Source organism: Pholcus phalangioides, unplaced genomic scaffold (genome assembly GCF_987345545.1).
Source record: "Pholcus phalangioides strain wild (caught in Gottingen) unplaced genomic scaffold, Ppha-v1.0 ptg000015l_1, whole genome shotgun sequence".
Classification (NCBI taxonomy): domain Eukaryota; kingdom Metazoa; phylum Arthropoda; class Arachnida; order Araneae; family Pholcidae; genus Pholcus; species Pholcus phalangioides.
The window spans coordinates 2019817-2035597 of record NW_028301608.1 but is presented as its reverse complement, the minus strand read 5'-3'; the positions used below and the strand labels follow the sequence as shown (position 1 = coordinate 2035597).

Below are 15781 nucleotides of genomic sequence, written 5' to 3'. Positions count from 1 at the left end.
AGTAGACATGTTTTAGAAAGAACAAAGTGGAATTTAGGGTTATAATTTTGCAAGTGGCTATGTCATAGAATGGAAAGTCCTTGTTTTCCTATGCTGTTTGACAAAAGGTACCCTGGTAAGCAATAATTGAAAATATTTCCCTAGATAAAACCAAAGAATAGCTGATTGCATCGGAGTATGAATCTGATCAAAAGAATACATATTCGAGGATACAAGCATTACGGCCCAGCTGCAACCCATTTTTCTTCATGATTTTTTGGAATGAAACCAACAACAGATAAAAGCACAAATACAGTTCTTCATGAAAAAATGCATGCATCTTCAAAGCAAAATAAATGTCATGTGCTACCAAAAAACTGTTTCTTTTAATTAAGTAAAGTTTGTGTCATGGACTATTATAATAATTCTACAAGTAATCTAAAAATTTAATTTGTGTTTCAGAAATGCTGAACCTCTCAATGATGATAATAGTCTCAACACATTTACTAAAGAACACTAAGAGTTTCACAGTTATTAAATATGTACCGAAACATTGTCGATAAACTGAAAGTGATGTAACAATACTGTTATCACGACACACATGAATGCCTAATTCACCATTTTCGAAAGGAAAAAGAACTGGTAGAGTCTTTAAAATTTAGAGGAAACACAAAATTTAAAGGAAAGAGTACCAAGAAATTCATATTTATATAAAAAAAATTAAGGGAGCCAACTTTTGGGTTGAATTGGTCATACTTGTGGGGCCCTCTTAACGCATGTGTTCACCTGGACATGGCCTGGAGGCCCCAATTGCATAAAAGGGCCTCATATTAATGACTAAAATTTTAAAAAAGTTTATAACAATGTATAAAATTCTAAATTATCGGTTACTGGCACTTACACTTTAATAGACGGATGCATGAGCATAAAATCTCTGAAGGAATTAAGAAGTTTCTGGAAAAGGCAAAAACACCAGCTATTTCTCACAATTTCACTCGTTATATAACATATATTTTACTCTTTTGGGGGAAAATTTTTCAGTGTTGTCAAAAAAAAAGTTTTAGGTAGAACTCTAAGTTGTAGAAAATAAGTATTTATTATCTCAAAGTATTAAATGCAATTGATATTATTTGAGTTACAGGCGTTTGACTAGTCTCTGCATGTTTATTCCAATTTCTTCAGTTTCATAAGTAATGCTATACCTGTTTTTGTTTCTCGTATAGAGCTTGGCTTCTCTGGATGTATTCCGAATAGCATCATGGCTGTAACTGATCGAGATTTCGTTGGTAAAAATTCTTATTTTTAGGTCTGATGAAGCATTAAACAATGCATTGAATACTGTATTGGTTTTTTTTTTTAAACTTCACTGGTATGAAATAACAATAACAGTACATTTTCTTTCATATTTTTTGTCTTTGGTTTTTCATATCAATATATTTCTTTGATTATTGTCAATAGAAAATATCAAATTTAATTTATGATGAAAAATTTATTTTTGTCAAACAGTGCTAAAAATACACAATTTTCTGAAACAGCACACATAATTAGAATGTGGTGCAATTAAAATTTTGCTATTTCTAAGCTATAAAGCAGCCATAAAAAATGGTATTTTCATGGAGGTTGAGGTCTTTTTATAATATAATTCTGTCTTTTATGTTCTTCAAGTGTGAATGAGCTGTCAGATAATTACAAGAGAATTGTTATTACATTGAAAAAAAAAGTATTCTTAAACAAAGGGTTTTATAATTCATCAAAAATCTTCATTTTCAATCATAATTTTCAATTTTATTTAATCGATCTTTTCATGATGAAGAAAGTACTTGTGCATGTTCTGTTACACAGATATGTATTTAAAATTTATTTCTTTGCTTTTTTTTTTGTCAATTGCATGTGGAAAAAATTCTATGAGAATGAATAAGAATAAATTAAGTTGTATCTGTTACAGTATGTATGAGAAGAAAAACAAATCTGTTACCTCAGTAAATATTTTACTTTGCAGCACCATATTTTAATGTAAATTTGATGTGTCTAATGATGCTTTTAAATTTTAGGTAAGATGTGTGCCATACTAGTTGCTAAAAATTTTTCAAAAATTGGATGCTTTATAACAATTTTCTAAATATGAATTATTCATCTTTTCAGTGATTTAGCCTCTGGTTGCCTTGCTCACATATTATGGTTCTTTTTTTGCTATAGCTGAGTTTTTGTTTTGGTGCTCACTGACTGCTGTTCACTTGAGTAAATGGGCAGAAGACCTCATAATTTACAGCTCGAAAGAATTCAACTTTGTCCAAATTGATGATGCATACAGGCAAGTATCTACAAGTTTGCTTTCGGTAATAGCTGATGTATGTTTAAATCACTCATTATTCATGCAGTCCCTTGTGATATGTATGTGATTACAATATTCATTTTATTGGTAGTTGACTCTGCAGAGCATAATTAATATGGTCTAACAATGAAATAAAATAAAAAATAAACATATTGTTCAGTGGTATACTTGGTTGGTTCCATTCATAGCATCATCTCACAGTAACCAGTGAGATGGTTCAACTTGTCAAGGTTTGCACAACTACCAAGTATCAAGTGATCATTTAAATATCCAGTACTTTCTTTTATTTACGCAATTAAGAATGAAAAATCAGTTTTTTTCCACAAAAAACTTAACTTACTAGAAATTTAGAAAAATTTACTCTATTTTTAATTTTGCAGTAGTTTTTTTAATTAGAATTTTTGTAAATGGAGCATTTTTCTTTTGGATTTGTGTATATCTTATCTTATGTATAATGTATAATAAATATAATGTGCATCGGAAGTGAAGTGAATGTTATGGAATCAAGATGTAAGGCTTTGCAGTTGGGAGGAAAAAAGTTGTTGACTATCGAACAAAAAAACTGATCAAACTCTTAGGTTTAGGCTTGTTTGTTTTGAATAAATTGATTATGAATGATTGGCTCTGGTATATACACAAACACGATATGTCTAGGGGCTAAGCAAAACATAATGTATAGTATATGCACATGTCCAGTACATATATGGGCCATTCTCATGAAATTTTACAAAAAATGTGAAAAAATTAATACTAATAATAATAATCAAAAAAAATTTTAGGGACACTTCTTTACCTGCTGATAAATAAAATATAGTCAACAGTGAAATTCATTCAAAATTAATGGTGGAAAAGATTAATTTAAGTTTTAACATGTTGAAAGATAGGCAAATCCCCAATGTGGCATTTTGCCTATTTCAGCACTAATTTGATATTTGAGTTTGGCATTCGCAACATGTTCCAAAACATCCATCTATTATGGTTGCTGATCTTCATTTTAGACAAACACTAATACTCTGAACAATTTTTTGAACAATTTTACTTTTATTTCTTTTTTTGTATTCATTGTTCCATTTTTTGTCAGTTTTTTAGGGACAATAGATTTTTAATTTGTGTTTATTTTGTTAGAGCACGAGAGGCTTTCTTAAAGCAAAGCTTTTAGTTAAAGATCACTGCAGCTTGATGTTGCAACCAAGAAATCTCGAGTTTTTTTAAAATTTTTATCCCTATTAACTTATGATCAAACCTTTCTTCTGATTACCTAATGCCAGAAGAAAGACATTTTTACATGTTTTGCAACACTGATGAAAAACTAAGCATGCTGAAAACATGTGCTTTTCAGAAATAATAGATGTGTCTGAACTGTAACACGTGGTAAAGTGAAAATAATTTTTAATTATATATTTCTCACAAAAAAAGTAGTCAGGAGAAGGACATTTAAGAAAGGCACTCACCTCTTATTTTCCTGAATAAACCTAATTTGTGAATGAATTTACAAATCCAAGTGATTTAAAAATCAGTCAAGTGATGGCTACACTCTACTTGACCTTTCAATGCAAAATTTGGTAGGTGGCAACTGCTATGGCAGTACTTGAATCAATGGTCTCTAAAGGCCACAAACGGGGCAAAAAAGCTGGGGAAAATTTTCATTTGGCTATAAACTATTGATAAAAAATATTTAAAATTATGAAAAAGATAAAATATGAAAATATACTGGTCCTAAAAATATATATTGAAAAGAAAATATATATATTTTTTAAGATAGAAGTTATATATGATTTTTTAAAATTTGGAAAATGGGCTGTTAACAGTTAGGAGTAGAACATTTTCTTAACAAATGACAATTTGTTCAAGCAAATTAAATTAAAAATTAAAAACAATGTGGCAACTTGTGAAAAACTAGAATATAAATAGAAAATGACGAGAAAAAAAAGTTTTGTGTCAAATATATTTAATGTAAATTGCTGGAGACACAGTTTAGGCCAATTTTGTGAGAATCACCCTTATATAACATGCCAGGAATGTCTTAAATGTTCTGGTGTGAGAATAAAATCAATAATGAGAAGAGAATGTGTGGGAAAGAATCTTATCCTCGACAGAATTGCAATATAGTATTGTTGCACTAAGATCAAGAAGAAAGTATAAAATGCTTTCATCATTACAGTTAAAATTTGGTTGCATTACAAGAGTTGAAAATGCTCTTAGTGTCATTCTTTTTTTTTTTTTTACCTCAGAAATAAGGTTGCAGCAATATAGGATTTGCAATGAGGTCAGGCTTTTAAACAAGTGGGAAATTATTTTGCTGTTTCCAATATTTGCTTTTGTAACTCCAAAATTCTTTTATCATCATAGCACTGGTAGTAGTTTGATGCCTCAAAAGAAAAATGCTGATAGTTTGGAACTGATAAGAGGAAAGACTGGAAGGATTGTCGGACATGTAATAATTTTTGCCATTTAATTTCCTTAATTACAATAAATACTTTTTCAACAAAACTAGTAAGAATATGTGTATAAACATTTAAAGATATGAATTTCTTGATATCAATAATTTTAATCTAAATCTATATTATATTAGCTATATGTATAAAAAAAATTACTGTGCACTAAAATTTAATTTTTTATTTTGTACTAAAATGTTATATTATTTGTGTTATAATGTTTTATTATCATAAATTTCTCTAACAAAGTTGCAGCTAATATACAGTGAGACCTTGGTCAATGATACTCGATATAACGATAAATCCCTTTCAATGATACTTTTTCAAGTTTTATTTAAAAGCATCTATTCTCGAATGTTATACTGCTGCCTCTTTATATAATAATAATCCCTCTTTAACAATATTTTTTCAATATTTTTATGTATATTTATTATTTATAACATTTTTTCTTGGTTCCCAAAATATTATATTGAGGTTTCACTGTATCTCTTTTAACCTGTTAAGTGGATTTACTGATTTCAGTGATGTATATTATTGCTGGCACATTAGAAATAACCAAACCCTCTGTAAAACGCCACATATTCTTTCAATTTTGAGCAGGTGTTATGCTTCCCCTTTCCAAACTCTGAACAATAAACTGAGGAAGAGAAATATTCTGTATTTTTCAGTTATATTAAAACTGTATGGATATTCCTATACTACCCCTAGGGAAGGGGAAAAAATGTTACATTTCAAACACTATCTCTCTTTCTATCATCAAAATGTGAACAATAGCAAAATTTTCCCACTGGCTGTTGATTGACAGGTTGGGGGAAGGGAAATATGTTTATTGGAGAAGTATCACTACACGAAGTATGTAGGCTTGTCATAGCTGAAATAAGAGGGCTTTAAGGAAATGAGATATCTCATATTTGCTAAGATACAAAGCATCAAGTTAGGCATATCTTAAGATATATATCTGAATGCCGGAGAAAGAGCACTGTCCATTTTTTTTTTCAGTATTGGAATGATGCATTGCACTACACAGAGGCATAGGACACGTCCTATTTCATTTGATCATTTTAGTCACACCACAATCATTTTCTGCACATGAGGACTAATTAGATTGTTACCTACAATTTTTTGCTGATTCCAAATGGCAGCCTTTTGTTATACTCACTATTTGGTGTGCTAACCGCTCTGTGTGAGACTCCCTGTCATATCGCTGTTTCTATTGTACCCCCACATCAGGCAAGTTTCTGACGAAGATAAACCGCTTATCAAACTCGTGACATCTCTAAATATTCTTTGGTACTTTACTATGGGTACTTTGAGTATTTTAGAGTCCCATTTCAATAAATTACAGAGATATTCACTTTATAAAACAAGCAAGCTTCATAGAAAGACATACTAAAAAAATACTTTTGAACTGCTCACGTGTAAAATTTCCCTTTTGTGACATGGTGCTCTTTACCTCCAACATATATAAACATAAATAAATAAATCTGTAAAGGGCAACAACACCATTTCAAAAAAAAGAAATTTCATAGGAGAGCAGTTAAAATATTTTTTTTAGTATGTCTTTCTATGGAACTTGCCATTATATAGGTGTGTGAGTATCTGTTATTTATTGAAATAGCACTTATTGTTCTATACCTATGTGTAGTGTAATGAAAGTACAGCAAATTTATAGCATTATTTCGATACTGACAAAAATGGACAGTACCTTTTACTAGGGCTACAACTGGAGGGAAGCAGCCGGGTCTGGTGCCCTGGGCGCCGGACCAGACGGGGTGAAATTTTTCCCCTGTAACTTACTTTTCAACAATACAAGGGGAACGCCAAAATACGTTCTTGCCCAGACTGACCAAGCATCTAGTTATGGCCCTGCTCTATACCTCCAGCATACATATTGATAAATAAATAAAATTATATAGATCGGATCTAATGTGTTCTTAAAGTTTATTTTCCTTATGAGGAAATCTTGAGGAGCTAATTTTTCTTATTCAAGTTTATATTGCTTTTGTGATAAAACAATGTTACTTCATTCTCTGAAATTCTCTTTATTGCTTTTGCCAAAATTAAAAAAACAGGACATTTCTAACGCAAATGATGAAACCAGGATATTTCTGCTTTATTAATGAATTGCTTCTGGTAAGTGCTTATATAACTAAATTGCAATGCTTTTCTTGGCATTTTTTTTTTTTTGTTTCTTTTTCACAGCTATTTACTTTCCTTTAACAAACTTTTTCACTTTGGCAAATTATCTAGAATTAATTAAACTATTTTTTGTATCATGCTTAAATTTGATTTTCCAATTTAACCTTCATCAAGTTAATTGTAAACTGACTATCATTATATAAAAGTAAATAATTTATTTCAAATTAATAATTTTCAAATTAAGATTCTTCTTTAGCTTCAATTCAGCATTGGAAAAAATATTGTTGGACCTCAGTATGATATTATCACCTGTGGTGTCCAAATAAAAATGACTTCATTAGCAGGGTGACAATGATTAAGCCAAATTTGCTAATTATGTTAACTAGGATTTTTAAAAACTGATGTTGCCAATATGACAACGTTATAAGTGATTGAATTTATTATGAAAATGAAAATGATATAATATAAATGATGAATGTAATATTATTTATATCATATCTTTTCATTCTATTCATGATATCCTTTATCATCTGTATATAGTTTTTAGTGTATATAATTCCACTTTTAATTGGGCTTATATATTTTAGAAATATATATGACATCCATATTTGTTTTATGGGCATCTTTTTTCAGCCACCTCATTGGGCATTTTGCCCGTTGTAGCCTGGTATTTGTATTAAAATGAATGTAAATAAATAATGAATGTAACAAAGAACTGTAGAAGTATATAAGAAAAATTAAACTGGTGTACCTTAGAAATACTTTTAGGAAATGTAAGAATAGCAAAAAAAAAAAAAAAATACTGGAAATAGATTAATCAATTAGAATTAGAAATCAGTTAGAATGTACTGAATAAAAATGTAAAGCAAAATATACTTCCAATTCCTGACAACCATAAAGACCTGGTAAAGAAATTTAATGAAAGCTTATATTACAAAAAAAACTTGGACGAAATAGAATTAAATGCACACTGTCATCATGAAGATGAGCGAACAGTAAAACTAATTCTAACTCTATATTAAGAGATATTTCAGATCTCAATATATTAATTTTGCCATGGATATTTTTAAATCAATTTCTCTCAAGCTGGTTGCATTTATTCGCACATTCAGTGAAAAATGTTGGCTTACTACATATGATTTTTATTATGTGTAGTGTTATATTTTACTTTCTTGCTTGCATGAAAAAATTGAAATGCGGATTATTCAATGAGTACAAATGATTGTGCACACTATTTTTAATTTTTTTATTTCATTGACTAGGGAATTGTTTCATGTAATGTTCATCATAAAATTTTAATATTTGTAATTAATTTTTAGAGACAGAATCTAATTCACTCATTACCAGTTTTTTGTGTTTTGTTGCTGAAATTGCATAGATTTTTTCACATTATCATTTTTAATACAGTGCACTGGATTCCTTGTTGTGCTAAAAGGGTTGCCTAGTTCATTTAACAAGGATATGCAGGTAGATTCATTATTTCATTGATTACTGAAATATTTGAATATGCAAAATGTATGTAATAAAAAATCTTATTTGTAATAAAAAATGTATTGCTTCATTTTGATAATTAAGTTTAATCCAGTAAAACCTCTTAAATCTGGACTCCTCTTAGGTGATTCCGGATCTGGGAATCTTCCAGATTATGGATTCACTTTTGTTTGTTTATCAAGTTTTCGTATTTGAAGCAGTAATATACCTGTTTGAGCACTTTGTCTCATATTTTCTCTTAGGAAAAAAATTAATAAAGCAATATCTATCTAAATAGTAACAGATAATTGAATTAAAACTGTATTTTATAATTTATATACCATTTATAATTATCCATAGAAAAAAAATCTATTACTTAAGTATTTTTTGTAGTTATTTCTCAGAAAAAAAAACTGCAAATATTTTATTTGTTTCTGAAGATCTCGTATAAACAGCAAATTTTTCGATTCCATATTCTCCACATAATATTCGTACTGGTGACCCACGTTTTAGCTTTTTTAAAAGTTCCACTTTTTAACATATACACATAAAGCATCATATTTCTATTTTCAGCTTATACCTGCCCCATCACTTGACGTTTTCAGCATGCTCAGAAATTCATATAGATAATTACAGAAAAAATATAGCACTAAAGAAGTTTTAAAACATTAAGGTTAACTGTGTAGCGAGGAGTAATGAAATGAAGAAAGAAAAGTTCCCTTGATCAAAGCTGACTTTCTGACTGTATTCACAAATTATGGATATGTGCGACTTGTGGGTGTCTGGATTTGGGAGGTCCCACCATATTATTTTTTACCCACTCATATTTTTATTTCACGTCTTTTGGTTTCTGGCAAAATTTATAGCCTAAGTTTGATTCTGTTTTCATTTTCTGTAAATTGCCTGAAAACATTAGGTGATGATATTGCCATTAGGTTCTCCTTAACATCCTCAAAAAAAAATAAATTACATTCAGTAGTTATATCAATATGTGCATTTGAGTAACAATAAGTTATGTGAGTTATCAGATGTATTGCCTCTCTCGTGCATTTCAGGAAGATAAAGAACCAATATTCGACTGCTATGACACACTGTGTGGTATGCTACAAGTTGCTTGTGGAACCTTGGAAACACTGACTGTAAGATATATATTTTAGTTACAGTTTAAATTGTTTATTAGTTATTTAAAAAGTGAAAGTTTGTCCAGAACGATTCAGAAGACATGAAAAGAGCCAGTATATTATCAAATAAGTCCATCATCTTTAACTTTATTGATGCAAAAGAAAGAATATGGAAACCTAACTAATGAAAATAATTGACTTATCAATAACAATTGCTGCAAGATACAGAACCCGAAAGCAGTGTGGAAGATTTTGAGATACATCCATGTAATCCTAAAGAGTGCAGAGAGGAATGTTGGTAAAAGTAACAACATATAATTGCTTATAGCCCAGTCCCACTCAAACAATATGCTGTGGCATCCTATATTACTCAAAATATTTTTGAAGCTAAAATTATATCAAACTTAGTAAGAGAGCTGTGACTCCCAAACAATAAGTCTCTGCACTTTTGGGTGCCTCCAGATCAAGTTGTGATGTATTGAAAATTCTAATGGTGCCAAAAGTGAAAAGTTTGGAAATCTGCGGGTCATGCAGTTTAACCCCTTGGCAGTACCATATATTTCAGAAAAATTCACAAAAAGTTGAAATCTTTTTTCTTTGTTTATTGTATTGTGCGTTATATCAATAAAAAAAAGACAAATGAACTCAAATTTGGCTTCATGAAAAATAAAGCACTAATTTTTCTTGTCACAAATATAATCATCAAAACACCACACCAATAATGCACTTTTTCATTGTCCACACTGAACTCGGGCGATATGGTCAAGGGGTTAAATTCTTTGTATTAAATCCTCTACTTAGTATCCAGATAGTGTAAAATAAATAAATTTCTGACTGTCTGATTAAAATTTACGCAATATTAATTACAGATACTTCAGAAACAAACTTAAGTGAAGGATTTTGTACATCTAAAAATGGTGTAAATATTTTATTTTGTTATCACTGTTAACATTGAAGAAATTGCTATTTGATGTTTCTGATATTTTATTTTTTCAAAATAAAAGTTATTTAACAGACAACCCTCTTAATCCCATTGAACTAATGACGGGAAATAAAAGTTTTTCTTACATGAAAAATTTATAGTGAAAGAGCCACAGCTCTAAACTTGACCATAAGAATTTTTTCGGGAATTATAATGATTGAGTTTTTCTATTATATTTGTATTTCCTTACAATGATGGATAAATGTAAAAATAAATAAATCAATGGTTTAAATTTTGTTTTTTTTTAAAATTATCTGCATTTCTCACAATATAGGTGAACAAGGAAGTCTGTTTATCAGCATTGTCATATGACATGTTATCCACTGATATCGCATATTACTTAGTGAGAAAAGGGGTTAGTAATTTTTAATACTTTATCATTTTATTATTTAAAAATTCAAAGCATTGCAAACATGACTTATGCGTGTTTATTATCAACTGGTTGTTGTTCAGTTGTGTGATTTATCAGCATCTCTACGTGTAGCCAATTTTTGTATATCTTGCATTAACAAGTGAAGAGGGCATCTTCCTTTTTGTAAAACATGATTTTCTTTTAAATTTGTATGAAATGTGTAAAAAAATAAAATTATTTTATTTAATTTTTTTATGATCTGTAAAATTTCTTTTTTTAAAGATACAGTAATCTCTCACTTATGCATCATTGCAATACAACAGGAAAAAAAAGACGCACAATTGAGAGAGGCATGTAGGTGAAAATCAAGAAAAATGGATAACATTATTTCATCAAACCATATAAAGTGACTTAAAATTGAACCCTGTTTTTATTGTCATCCAGCCTGGAAAACCGTCTTTTCGATTTGTATGACTACAGCACACAGAATTAGTTGTAAAAATTACAGAGTTTCAAGTTTCTAGCCCCTCTAAAACTTTTGCAGACATCCGTTTTTTTTTTTAAATTTTCCTTGGCATTGATCTCTTCATCATTATCATATGCATTTCAGACATAATGTTTTGTAGTTCTCTTAACTCAGTTATCACTAAACTTTCATTCATTCTTTTTAAATGGAATCAATAACTTTGTGCTTTCATTTACCCATTTTAGGTATGAGAAATGTAGCAAAGCTAATACAGGTTGAAATGAGTAGTCAAATATGAAATGCAATCTCTTTCAGAAACAAAAATATATGTGCCATCTTTCTAAAACACTTGCTACTGGTTGCAAGTTCTTTATCTATCTTCATTTTCTCATCACATCGATTCAACTATCAATTCATCATTCAATTCCTGGTACTTGTGAAGGAGCCTGGTCAATTGATACTGATAAGCCACATTGAACAAGGTAATGATGTGTACCAGAATCCCACCGAGCGATGGAGGGAGTGGAAAAGAACCTTCATATGGAACCCATTCTGTTTGATAGTCAGTCAGTCATAAACAGGGATATAGTTCAAAGAAAGAAGAGAGAGAATGTATAAAAAGTATTTAGTTATACATGAAGCTTCTCCATTGAAAATCTGTCTAAACCCTTTAAAAATTATTTTTGGGGGAAAAAGCAAAAAAAATCTTGACTTTCTGCAACTCGTAACTGAGAAATACATCACAAAATGAATCATATAAATGAAAATACATAGCATTATTTTCCTATCCCTTTGACCAGGAGTGCAGAAAATGGTCTTATAACTAAGAGAAATGTATAAATGAGAGGGTGTATATAAGTAAGAGATCACTTTAATTAATTGTACTACTTATAATGTAATTTTATATGGCCTATCAAAATTTATTTCTTCTGTAAATCAGCAGGGTGTCCCACAAATTCGTAAATAGTTCAAAAATTAAAGGAATTGGTGTATTTGAATGCGGTTTGCAAAAAAGTTATTCTCACAAAGGGGGAATTTTTGATGCGAAAATTTTTTTATTTGTTTTCAGGGTGTAATTTTGAAGAGAAGACAAAAATATCTTCTATTCCAGGTTCAGTTTATATTTCATCTCAAGTGGAGATTGTGATTTACATGTTAATAGTAATCAAAGATATCACTAGTATGTGATTAGATTTACGTTTAATTTACTATATCAATCAAGTTTGTCTTACCAAGGTTTGACGTGTATACCTTCCTGTTGGGACTACACCTATAAGATTACCAAGGTTTGGCACGTGCATAGCTTCATAACTTTGAGAAAATCTATGTTGCATGTTTTTTTGTTTTTAAAAATAGTTTTTTTTATATAAAGGTAGCCTTCAGAGATGCTCACAAAATTGCTGGACAAGTTGTTATGCTAGCAGAAAACAAAACGTGTCAAATAACTGAGCTAACATTGCCTCAACTGAAAGGAATATCGTAAGCATTCAGTATTATTTTTTAACGTGTGTTAGAGATGAGATAATTGAATTTTTTTTTATTTCTTTACATTCTGCATTAATTATATTAATGCAGAAATGCTTCTAATGAATTGTTAGGGCCAGTTGCACAGATATACAGCAGTAGTGTTGCTGAGGGTATCGTCCCAAGGGATTAGAAAACTGCTAATGTTGTTCTGATATTTAAGAAGGGTAGTAGAGAAGCTGTGTCCAATTATATCATCCAGTGAGTTTGACGAGCTCCCTCTCAAAAATTTTGGAAATTATCATCAAAAGGCAGTTTGTGAAGTGGATAGATGAGAATAATGTATTGTCTGATAATCAGCATGGGTTCAATAAGGGGAATTCATGTGTGGCTAACCTCCTTTGCTTCTATGATCACGTGACTAAGGCTTTGGGTAAGGGCAAAAATGTAGATTTACTTTGATTTCGAGAAGGCATTCGATCGGGTCCAACATGGTAAACTCTTGAAGCGTTTACATGAGATTGGGATTGGGGACAACTTGCTGAATTGGATAGAATCGTAGTTAAGAGATAGGTCGCAACGAGTTATGATGGCCCATACTTTTTTCACTTTTTGTCGATAAACTCAATCAGGGTATCGATGGGATTGCTAGCAAATTCGTAGATACCGTGAAGCTAATGTGGGTAATCAGGAATCAAAGCGATAGGGAGTTGCTCCAGACCAACTTAAACAGGACTGCAGCATGGGCAAATGAATGGAGCATGACGTTTAGCGTTGATAAGTGCATAGTCGCTCATTTTGGTTCGAACAACCCACGGTTCTCTTACGAGTTGAATGGTGTCACTATCCCGGATGCAACTAGGGTTACCGATTTGGGAATTCTCATTGACGAGCGACTTAGGTTTTCTGAACATTGTTCAGCGGTGGTCAAAAAAGCGAATAGAATGCTTGTCTCATTTTCAAAAAGGTCTCTTCACGTTCTCCTAAAGTCATTCTTCCGCTTTTTCGAGGCTTAGTTCGTCCTGGAGTGGAGTATGCTGTAAGGTTTAGGAGACCATACCTTACCTACAGAGGGACATATGCAGAGAAGAGCTACGCGTGTCCTTATTGGCACACAGGGCTTGAGTTATGAAGAGAGACTTCATTTTTTTAATACGTTTACATTGGATGAACACAGGTGTCGAGGAGATATGATCGAAGTGTTCAAAATTTTCAATGGGATGGATAGGATGGACCATGAACTTTTAGTACACCGCCAATCGATTGCTTTTACAAGGGGACACCAGTATCGATTAGTGAGGGACAATGTAAGGTTATGGTGTTGCTGGGAATTTTTCTCTAATAGGGTTGTTAATAAATGGAACAGCTTACCCCTGGAGGTAATAAATTGTAATGCAATTGACACGTTTAAAAAGAAATATGAACATGTTGGGGGAAATCGAGAAGCTATCCATACTTCAAATAAGACAACCATAATATTCTTTATGGGCATTGAATATTTTATCATGTGTATATATTGTTTATAATTTTTGTGATTGTGTTTTTAATTGGGTTGCTGTATTTTTGAAATATATGACATCCATATTTTTATGGGCATCTTTTTCTCAGCCACCTCGTTGGGCATTTTGCCTGTTGTGGCGTTGTATTTGTATTAACTCCCAACTGGGAGGTAGGGTAGTCTTTCATATGCTTGTGCTATGTCTCTTGGTATATGTACATATATCGCAAGACATCCCTTATTTATCAAGCAGAAATTTGTTTAAAATATATGCTATTCTAGAAAACATTTGAGAATTAAGTTACTCATAATCCAAGGTTTTGCCGTAATGTAAAGCATCTATATATGAATTGTAGATGACATGCTTACGTATTATTAGTTTAAACCTACATTCAACCAACTAATTTTGTTGATTGCTTCTGTTTTAGGAACGAATTCTCTGATGATATATTTTCTTTGTGGAATTTTGAGCATAGTGTAGAACAATATCAAACTCCTGGGGGAACAGCAAAAAGTAGCGTGGAAAAGCAGCTTGTACAATTACAGCAGTGGGTTGCAGATTCACTAATACTAACGACACAAGTTTGAATATTTTGATGCTCTTCCCAGTTACATTATTGTACGGTTTATGGTTATGCTATATTTTGTAGAAGAAAATCTTATATCACGGTCAAATAATGAAACATATCCTTTGTTATTCATATATGTTACTCATTAAAATTTTATATCTAGTACCAGATAGTGCTTACCTTTCCTGTACTACCAACACAGTTTTGGCATTGAAGTGATTCACTAATCAAATAGTACAACTACAACTACTAAACCGTGCGTATACCTCATAAATATTTCTCTGAGAAATTTCTAATGAATAAGCGCTTGATCGAAAGTGTTGTATGTATGTGTTTGTGTGTCATATGTTTGGTTGATGTGAATGAGTTGATGAACTCCATCATTATTTTAAACTTTACTGTTATTGGTGAAGGCATGTTCCACCACTGATGATCAGTGTCAGCTAGAATTGATAAGCCTGAAAGACTTCAAACCAGGGCATATGAGAGAAAAACAAAATCTGGATATCACTGAGAATTGGAAGGAATATGTTATCAGTGAATGAAATCTGTTACTCTGAGTTCTTTATAGAAGCAGTTTGAGATTCAAAACACACAAATCGCTTCGAATAAAAAGAGAAAAAAGGATCTTCATTTATATGGATCTTCATATACTATAATGTAAAACTTATAGATCGCTTAATTGATTAGGTAAATTCATTTACAATACTTGATACGCATTCACACTTCTGGCACAACTCATTTGGTAGCAAACTGCTACAGTGAAAGACTGAAGTTTTGCTCTGTTTGAAACAATCTAAAATTCACCTTTCACGAATCGTGATTTGTAATGTAAAATCAGAGAAGAATCTATGAACAAAATCATATTTATTGGTATAACTCACAAATATTTTAACATCAAAACAGCAGTGAAGAAATATTTATCTTGAAATTTGGACACATGCACACAAAACATATTTTAAAAAAAAAATTCA

General features: G+C 30.9%; 1 protein-coding gene across 1 annotated transcript in view; it reads left to right on the top strand.

Moving 5' to 3' along the window:
• The window catches only part of Argl (Argininosuccinate lyase), a 48996-nt gene extending 34021 nt beyond the window's left edge, over positions 1-14975 (top strand). The window contains exons 10-17 of the mRNA XM_089242520.1: positions 1203-1265; positions 2176-2290; positions 4661-4745; positions 8293-8352; positions 9411-9494; positions 10733-10813; positions 12649-12755; positions 14667-14975. Of these exons, the coding sequence (XP_089098646.1) occupies positions 1203-1265; positions 2176-2290; positions 4661-4745; positions 8293-8352; positions 9411-9494; positions 10733-10813; positions 12649-12755; positions 14667-14826 (755 nt within the window). The 3' untranslated portion in view covers positions 14827-14975. The remainder of the gene's footprint in view (positions 1-1202; positions 1266-2175; positions 2291-4660; positions 4746-8292; positions 8353-9410; positions 9495-10732; positions 10814-12648; positions 12756-14666) is intronic.
• The last annotated feature ends 806 nt before the right edge of the window (positions 14976-15781 follow it).